At 45.7% G+C, this 10,154-nt stretch overlaps 1 protein-coding gene across 1 annotated transcript in view; it reads right to left on the minus strand.

Moving 5' to 3' along the window:
• HEXB (hexosaminidase subunit beta) overlaps positions 1-4,988 on the minus strand; it is a gene marked incomplete at its 5' end in the record, with an annotated part of 44,226 nt that extends 39,238 nt beyond the window's left edge. Inside the window, 2 exons of the mRNA XM_079704123.1 lie at positions 1,114-1,259; positions 4,732-4,988. Of these exons, the coding sequence (XP_079560249.1) occupies positions 1,114-1,259; positions 4,732-4,988 (403 nt within the window). The remainder of the gene's footprint in view (positions 1-1,113; positions 1,260-4,731) is intronic.
• Positions 4,989-10,154: the final 5,166 nt, after the last annotated feature.

Here is a 10,154-nt window from a genome sequence, read left to right on the forward strand (position 1 = left end):
CACTAATCTTATATCACCCATTGCTCTTTGATTCCTTGATACAATTCCACATTATTCCCAGTCAGTACACTCTGGAAAAGGGCTGCCCATTTGTTTATTCCTTCTAGAACAATTTAGGAAAAGCCTTAGAGAATAATGTTTTAGGCAAACAAAAAGAATCATGTAGCTAAATGTTGATTACATTGTCAATCAATATAAATGAAGATGAAACATATATAATACAACATAAATATAAAAGAAAATGAAACGCTTCACCCCTCCCAGTTCTGCATTATCTTTGTGTCAAATTAAATTATAAATAGAGATCATGCCAGGACTTCCCTGGAGGTCCAGTGGTTAAGACTCTGTGCTTCCACTACAGGGGGCAGGGGTTCAGCTCCTGGTCAGGGAACTAAGATCCCGCATGCCACACAGCAAAGACCAAAAAAAAAAAGAGAGCATGCCTATCAGCACAGACTTGTCTTCAAAATAAACTACCTAGATGCCCAAAAATCAGGGATAAGCCAAGTAAGTTTTGACACATCCATACAGTTGGTAGAACATTATTCAGATGCTAAAAATGCTGTCATAGAAAAATATTTAGTGAAATACATGTTTATAATGGATTGTTATGCAAAACAGAAAAACCACAGGTACAGAACTACACCTTTTTCATGCCATTGTTTATCATATGCTTCTATTTATATCTATGTAAAATATTTAAATGTATCACTCTGCAAAAAAAAAAAATCTGAAATAACAGTGGTTAACTCTGAGTGCTGGGGGTTATGAGTAATTTATTTCCTCCTCTTCACTTACTGTACTTAAAGATTTCCTACAACAATTATGTATTCGTTTTGCCATCCGACTTTAATGGTAATTTTCTCTTTTTTTTTTTGCGCCACACCTCACAGCATGTGGGATCTTAGTTCGCCTGTGCCCCCTGCAGTGGAGGCACAGAGTCTTAACCACTGGACCGCCAGGGATGTCCCCTAATGGTAATTTTAAAAATAGGAATTATAAACTCACTGGTCAAGAGCTCACAATAGTTCATGGCATGGAGCCAGCTTCTAGCACTCGAGTCTGTAACAGGCAGCTTTGTTTACAATACATTCACATGACATAGGTACTCACAGGACTCATCGGAAGAGATCTTGGGGAAAGTGTCACACTCTGGGTCCATGACAACTGAGACTTGAAGTTGCTGCAACGCCACTTCAACACGAAGATCAGCAGAGCCATGATGCCACTCGTAGAAACCAAAAATATAGTCATAATATCTGTGTGAGAGAGAAATTCAAACAAAATTTTAAAGCACTGTAGCCAAGTTTTAAATACATATGTGGTAGCAGACACTGTCGTTGACTCCGCAAATCCCTGCTACCCCATATCAGTCTAACTAGAGGCTCTCACCCCAAGCTGCACATTAGAATCACATGGAGGGCTTTTTGCAAACAAGTACTGATGTCCAGACCTTCAGAATCAGAATCAGAATCTCTGAGAGCATGATCCAGGCACAAAGATTTTAAAAGTCCCCCTGCCACAATCCCAAGTGACTCCTATGAAGTCCCCATTAAGAACCAATCATCATAAATCAAAAAAAAAAAAGAATAATCAAACTAATAATCCTGGGTGTGCAAGTCAATTCTGACCAGTGATGGGGCAGGGGTGGGAGGACGGGGGGAGGGATGCTTCCTCTCCTAAGTGAGCCACAAGGAGAAAACTGTCTCTGTACGTGATACCTAGACCAGTTGCAGCCACACCAAAGATGGCAGAGCAGAGGTGGAAAGAATACGGATTTCCTAATTACATTGTTGAGCCACTTAGCCAACTAGCCCTGAAATTCTGCCTGCTTTTATATTTCCATAATGCATGAGATAATAGGTTTTCTGTTTGCTCAAGCCAGATTGAGTCAGGGTTCCTGTTACCTTCCAACAAAAGTATCCTAGCTAATACACAAACACCACAGAATTCTCACTAGGGCCTTGAAAATTTACCTTCTGCTGGTACCCGAATAGCAGAAAAAGAGGATATTAAATAAACATTTGAAGGTGCTAGAAGATAAAAGATCACACAGGCTTCAAAGCCTATGATATTTAATAGATTTTGGTAAGCCAGAAGGTTGTGCATGCTACTTATATGTAAGACCATCTTGTGTTTTTCCAGGGATGTAAGGAGAGCTGGGAGAGTTCTGATGAACTTGGAAGTGAGTGTATGGAAGTTAACCAGTGAGACAGTGGAACAGGTGAAGGTGCTGAGGACCTTTTTCGTAGGAAAACCTTGACAGATTCAAAAGGAAATGAAGATCACTAAACTGTATACTTAAAAATGGTTAAGAGAGTGATCTTATGTATATTTTACCACAATTTAAAAAAAAAATTTTTAAGGGAAATTAAAGCTGCCAGCGGCTTTGAGATTTGAGTTAGGTGCTGGCTTGTCCCAAATAAGGAAAATCTTGGCTCTGGATATTAAAACTCTAACAGAAAACTCAAAGGGTTCTGGCCCAGTGGTGTGCAAGGTCTGTGGGTTAATTTAGCTTTTCAGGAACTGAGGGAGCAAAGCTATTTGTTCTTTAAAAAAATGAGTAACGAGCATGTGATCGATCTTGTTCTAGAAGCTGAGGAAGCAGCCATGTACCAAACAGACAGAACTCTGCCTGCAAAATGCACAGTGTTTCAAAGCAGGGTTTGAGATAGAAATTGGGCTCTTCAGGAGACAGGAGCCGCAAGAATCTGAACAAACTTGTGTGTTCCCCACGGCCTAGAGCTTCTGGAACAACCCCATCATGCTTTTACCCTGAAGTAGATACCGCCCCTCCTGAGTTCCTAGAATGCTCACCTGAATGTTTTCAAGTCTTAGCCATAAGGGCTAATGTTTTATTTTTTTTAACATCTTTATTGGAGTATAATTGCTTTCCAATGGTGTGTTAGTTTCTGCTTTATAACAAAGTGAATATACATATACATATATCCCCCTATAGGGTTAATGTTTTATAACCTGCTTCCTAACAATGCAGGGTATAATTAATAGCTGCTTCACACACATGGCATGAATTAGTTAGGCAATCCTCAGATAATTACCTGCACTGCCTTGAGATGCCAAGATTTGTTTTTAAACCATCTCACAGCTGATTCAAGTTCTGGTTATCTAACCATGGTTAACTTAAGTCTTCTAAACTTTCTTGCCATACTCATATCACTTCAGCTTATTACCGACTCCTTATTTTACTAGCAGGATGGCACAGAAGGAAAATCCAATTTTATGAACTGAGTCCCGAAGCAAATATGGTGTGTTTGTTTTTAAAAGATTTCCTAGTCATGATCTTCCATTAGATGGCCTGCAGGTACTTTTTCCTTCTCAATATCCCAAGGCAACCAACCACCCTGATTTTACTTCTTCATCCAGACTCTAGCCATTCGGACCTGTTAGCAGATTCAACACCAAAGGCTCATTGGAGTATGCATCTAAACTGAGGGTAACAATGTCCCTTTAATTGTACACAACCGAAGGAGAAGAAAACATCTCTGCCATCAACTTCTTGAGCCTCTTCAGCCTAAGCCTAAGCTCCAGGCCTACCTGGGGCCAGGCCAGCAGGTGTTATTAAGCTAGTTTTGCATCTTTCCACCAGCTGCTTGGTGTCCTGCAGGCACAATTAAACTATAATTTACCTCTAGGAACACAGACCAAAATCTGAGGGAGAAAAGGGGTAGTACTGTCAGCACCAAATTACAGTCCTTCGGGGCACTGAACAGTCCTGCCCACACAGGTCGCAGAGTGAGCCTTACTGAAACATCTCCCCAAGTGCAATCTGTCTTGTACATGGTGCAGTTAGCAAAGCTAGCGCTGTGACACTACACTGCAAATCAACTTTACATTAATTTAAAAAAGCAAAAAAAAACCCCAAAAGCCAGCACTGTGGGCTTCCTCCTCACTACACAATTCACCCTGTGGCCAACGGGTTTACAGACATGAGGGCTGTGGAAACGTGAGGTGCTAAAGATCTAAAGAAGCTGGGAGAGCAAGCACATAAGTGTTTCTGGGAAACAAAAGGATAAGCAGATACTGCGGCGCAGCGACCATATCAAAGCAGATAGGTGAAAATATCCAGCATTTTGCATGGAATAGAGATTGGGGAAGGGAAGGGGAGGTTTGGGCAGTGCTCCAACCTACGGCTTTCTGCCATCTGAATTGTAACCATATTTGGAGAGGGGGAGAGATGGCCTATAAATGACAAGCAACTTTGGGGAACCCCTGGTCCCCAAGCTTTAAGCACTCATCTTCCTCTCAGAACTCCCTTCAAATAAACTGCCATTTCCCTCCCTCCTCTTCGTCTACCCCATTCTCCCCTCCGAGGCGAACACGGCCACTGACCCTGAGCAACGTACTCCGTCCACTCAGTATCCCGCACTCAAAGCAGGGCTCCAGAGCACCCAGGAAGTTTCTTAGGAGGCAGGAGGGGAAGGGGAAGAGTTTGGGTTTCAGTTCGTGTTGGTTCGAGCCGGCTCTGCCATCTTCTAGACCTGTGACTTTGGTGGGGTCACTGGCCGACTCGGAGACTGTTTCCTCCCCTGTCAAGTGGAGATTAGAGCGCCGGCACGGCTGGATAGCTGTGCGGGTGGTAAGAAGCGCTCAGGTGTTCCTCCTCTCGCCCCCCACCGCCGCGCCTGCACTGCGTCCCACGGTGGTCTGTACCTCCCCGTCCCGGGGTCTCCGGGTCCCCTTCCCGCCCGGCCGCCCGTCGGGAGCACTCACCGCCGAAACGCCTCCTGCAGCAGTGAGCAGGAGGGGCCGGCCTTGGAAGTGGAGCTGTGGCCGAAGAAGAAGTTGTCGGGAGAGAGGTGCAGCACGCGCGGGGTGGTCTGCACGGAGAGAGGCATGGGCCAAAGACGCAGGTCCGGCGAGGCGGCGGCGGCGGCGACGGCGGAGGCGCGCACTGCCTGCACCGCCAGCGCCGCCAGCAGCTCCAGCAGCCTGGGGAGCCTCGGCCACCCCAGCCCGCGATGTTCCATGGCTGCTCAGCTGCTCTCTTCCGCGGTCGGCCGGGTATTGCCCGAGCCGCCGCCCCGGTACCAGACTTCTCTTCCCCCGCCGAGGAGCAGGGAGCGCGGCGCGCGCGCGCGCGCGCGCGAGTCACAGAGTCAGCTGACTGTGTGTTCCGCCCCGGCTCCGCCTCCAGAGCGACCACCGCCCCGCCCCGCCCCAGCTGCCTTCCCCGCCCAGCCCAACCCCGGACTCTTCCAGCCGCTGAGCGGGACGCTGGCTTAGTGCTCGCAGCGCTCGCGGTCTCCTCCCGGCCTCTGGACTTAGAGAAACTGCACAACGCACGCCACGAACACCTAACTTCCCCCACCCCTAACACCAGATAACCGGGTGCTTATTTGCCCCTCAGTCTGGACTTTTATATAACTGCAGTAAAGCTTTAATTATTAAAGCCTCCCATCAGAACCCCTCAGGACAGAGTTTTGAACAGATGCGAGGTTAAAAGTTAGGCAGAGGATAGGGACTTCCCTGGTGGTCCAGTGGTTAGGACTCCCCGCTCCCAATGCAGGGGGCCCGGTTATATCCCTTGTAGAGGAACTAGATCGCACACCCGGCAACTAAGATCGCGCACGCCGCAACTTAAGACCTGGCGCAGCCAAATAAATAAATAAATAAATATTTAAATTAAAAAAAAAAAGTTAGGCCGAAGATATTCCGTGAGAGAATGTGCAATATTGAATCTTTCCACTTAGACATAATCTCTGAATTTATAAAGTTGTTTTATACCTGTCGCCAAAGTCCCATAGTCTACCTGGGCTTTCTTATTTCTCGTTAGGCATGTTCCTAGACCTTTCATTCCTTTGTTGTTGGTGTTAATATTATCCCTCCTGACCCCTAGTTTCCCCCCAGAAATTAAAAAAGAATGAGGTAGACCTTTAGATATTGGCCTGGAAAGATCTTTCCACCTGCTGCTTATACCACTGACCTCACCCCTACCTCAACCAGTGTGGAAACACAGCTAGCTGCCAAAGTCTTCCTTGTAAAAGGTAAACTAAGTCATGTCACTTCCTTACTCAATACATGTCAATGGCTTGTTTCCCATTGTCCCTAGAATAAAATTTATCTCCTACCCCTTTTTTTTTTTTTTTTGCAGTACGCGGGCCTCTCACTGTTGTGGCCTCTGCCGTTGCGGAGCACAGGCTCCGGACGCGCAGGCTCAGCGGCCACGGCTCACGGGCCCAGCCGCTCCGCGGCATGTGAGATCTTCCCGGACCGGGACGCGAACCCGTGTCCCCTGCATCGGCAGGCGGACTCTCAACCACTGCGCCACCAGGGAAGCCCACCTACCCCCTCCTTCTTACCCTCCTCCCACCATCCCCAATTTGTCATGGAATGTGAGATGTTATGATGGAGGAATCTGAACTGGGGGGAAATGAGAAATGTAATGACCGAAGGACTTGATTTGATGTGTGGAGATGAACCAGGGCCTGTCAGAGAACATCTCTTACGTGAGAAGAGATGGCACTAGCTACCCAGGGCAGGGTTTACTAGGAGGGCACTGCCGCCAGACCTGAATGTTAACCTGCCCTGCTCTCCACATGAAGAGGTCTAGAGAGAGGTAAGGAGTTTGTTTCCTAGGGAAGAGCCACGTTCTTGGGAGTTACGGACTAGCATTTGGTTTGTTCCCTGCCAGAGTCATCCAGTCTGGTCTGCAGCTTCGGAGGCTGAGAGATTGCAAGAGAACCACACATGAAATGTGAAGTTGACACTGAGTGAGGCTTCACTTGTCACTAGGACTTGCAGGCAGCTGGCGCTCATGGAAATGCTCTGGGAAGTGTGGTGGTGTGGTGTGGTGTGTGGAGGACCAGAAAATTCAGCTAGAAGCCTTCAGAAGAGCGCTAAACAGGAACTGCTTCCTTTTGTTGAAAATGTGCTGGTTAGAAGAAGGAACCATGGGCTGCCCTGGAGAACTGCCCCATCTGAGCAAGGGGGCACGTACCTGAAATGGCCTGCACAGGCATGGGGATGAGGGGAGACATGGTGACCCCTTTTGACACTTCATCGTGTCATGGGACCAGAGTGGGTTGGGGTAGAGTATACGGCCTGAGAACAAGCATCACATACGTTGGGACAGCAGAAGGAACTCAGACAGGAACCTCCAGGAGAACAAACCACATAGATCTCATCAGCCCCGAGTCCCAGCATGTGAAGAGAGGCAGGAGTAACCAGCAGCAAAGGAGGGGTTCCTTCCTGGTTTTACCAAGGTGCCAGACTCCACACGGGCAAGAAGATACTTTCCTAGTATCCACCAAGGAATTCTCCCATTCCAAAGAGACAGAATCTGAGAACCAGGAAGCAGCTCAGATATCCAGCGGGCCTGAACCTCACTACGCCTCAGGCTCACCTAGGAGCTTAGGAAAAACACTGATGCTGGAGTTCAGGCCCAGATCTATTAATTAAGAATCAGCAGGTAGAAGATGAGGGTGATTCTTTTTCTTTTTTTTTCTTCTACAACTTTCTTGAGTATAATTGACATCCAATAGACTGCATATATTCAAAGTGTACAGTTTGGTAAGTTTTATGTATGTAACAGTGGAGCCATCACCACAATCAAGATAATGGACATATCCATCACCCCCGAAAGTTTCTTCATGCCTTCCGCAGTCCCTGCCCCCTGCCCCTGACCTCTCTACCCTCACCCCACTCCCACCTCACCTCCTGTCCAGACAACTGCTGATCTGCTTTTGTAAACAAAAATTTGTTTGCATTCTCTAAAATTTTAAAGAAATAGAACCATACAGTATGTTCTCTTCTTTGGTCCTGTTTTTTTACTCAGCATAATTTTTTTAAGATTCATACATGTTATAGTATTGTTACCAAACCAAATGTGGGTTCACTCGCCCTCACACAGTAAAGCCAATCTACTGACACTGGACTGTGGTGAAGAAAAGTGCAGCATTTATTGCAGGGCACCAAGCAAGGAGTTCAGGACAGCTAGTGCTCAAAAAATCTGAGCTCTCCAAAGGGTTTCAGCAAAGCATTTTTAAAGGTAAGCTGAGGGAGGGTCGCAGGGTATGTTATCAACTCTTGCACAATTCTCTGATTGGATGATGGTGAGGTAACAGGGCAGTGTCACAGGGGTTAACATTATGAATCCTCAGGCTCCAGTAGGTCTAGGGGCTACGTGCTCACGGTCATTAAATAGTTAACATCTTCCATTTGGTGGGGGGTTTCGTATCTGTAAAACAACTCAGGAAATGTGCATCAGATACTATTATCTAGGTAATTCAGACAGGAGCTAAAGCAGAGGATATGAGGGGGAAGGGTCTGTCCCGGGAAGGCCCCATAGGGTCCTGCTTCATTTCAGTATTTCTCACAGCAGGAGGCTCCTGGGGGCTCAGAGAAGCTATCATTTTAAAAGCCCTCCTTGGGCTTCCCTGGTGGCACAATGGTTAAGAATCCACCTGCCAATGCAGGGGACACGGGTTCGAGCCCTGGTCCAGGAAGATCCCACATGCCACAGAGCAACTAAGCCGATGTGCCACAGCTACTGAGCCTGCACTCTAGAGCCCGTGAGCGACAACTACTGAAGCCCACGCACCTAGAGCCTGTGCTCTGCGACAATAGAAGCCACCACAATGAGAAGTCCCTACACCACAACGAAGAGTAGCCCCCGCTCGCCACAACCAGAGAAAAGCCTGCACGCAGCAACAAAGACTCAATGCAGCCAAAAATAAACATAAATTAATTAATTTTTTTAAAAAAGAAGCTCATGGGCAAGGATGTTTAAAAAAAAATGGATTAAAGATCTAAATGTAAGACCGGACACTATAAAACTCTTAGAGAAAAACATAGGAAGAACACTCTTGGACATAAATCGCAGCAAGATCTTTTTTGACCCACCTACTAGAGTAATGGAAATAAAAACAAAATAACAAATGGGACCTAATGAAACTGCACAGCAAAGGAAACCATAAACAAGACAAAAAGACAACCCTCAGAATGGGAGAAAATATTTGCAAACGAATCAATGGACAAAGGATTAATCTCCAAAATATACAAACAGCCCATGCAGCTCAATATCAAAAAAACAAACAACCCAATCCAAAAATGGGCATAAGACCTAAACAGACATTTCTCCATAGAAGACATACAGATGGCCAAGAGGCACATGAAAAAGATGCTCAACATCACTAATTATTAGAGAAGTGCAAATCAAAACTACAATGAGGTATCCCTCACACTGGTTAGAATGGGCATCATCAGAAAATTTACAAACAATAAATGCTGGAGAGGGTGTGGAGAAAAGGGAATCCTCTTGCACTGTTGGTGGGAATGTAAACTGATACAGCCACTATGGAGAACAGTATGGAGGGTCCTTAAAAAACTAAAAATAGAACTACCCTATGACCCAGCAATCCCACTACTGGGCATATACCCAGAGAAAGCCATAATTCAAAAAGACACATGCACCCCAATGTTCATTGCAGCACTATTTACAATAGCCAGGATGTGGAAGCAACCTAAATGTCCATCAACAGATGAATGGATAAAGAAGATGTGATACATGTATACAATGGAATATTACTCAGCCATAAAAAGGAATGAAATTGGGTCATTTGTAGAGATGTGGATGGACCTAGAGACTGTTATACAGAGTGAAATGAGTCAGAAACAGAAAACGAAATATCGTGTATTAACGCATATTTGTGAAATCTAGAAAAATAGTAGAGATGAACCGGTTTGCAATGCAGAAATAGAGACACAGATGTAGAGAACACATGTATGGACACCAAGGGGGGAAGCGGGGGTGGAATGAGCTGGGAGATTGGGATTAACATATATACACTAATATGTATCAAATAGATAACTAATAAGAACCTGCTGTATAGCACAGGGAACTCAACTTAGCTGTACAGTAGAAACTAGCACAACATTGTAAAACAACAATACCCCAATTAAAAAAAAAGATACACCATGTAAAAAGTAAAAACAAAACAAAAACAACAAAAAACAAACAAACAAAAAAGACAAGCTGCTGGATGAGGCACACTGCTACAGCTCTTGGGATTTCCCTTCCCCCACCCCGCACCTGTTTCCTATCTCCATTAGGTAACCCTGCCTGGGCTGGGTCCAGCCTCCGAACAGATCACAATCAAGGCATTTTATGGCTGAATATCAAAGAGCCAGGCTCC

The sequence above is a fragment of the Hyperoodon ampullatus genome (assembly GCF_949752795.1).
Source record: "Hyperoodon ampullatus genome assembly, chromosome: 4".
Taxonomy (NCBI): Eukaryota; Metazoa; Chordata; class Mammalia; order Artiodactyla; family Ziphiidae; genus Hyperoodon; species Hyperoodon ampullatus.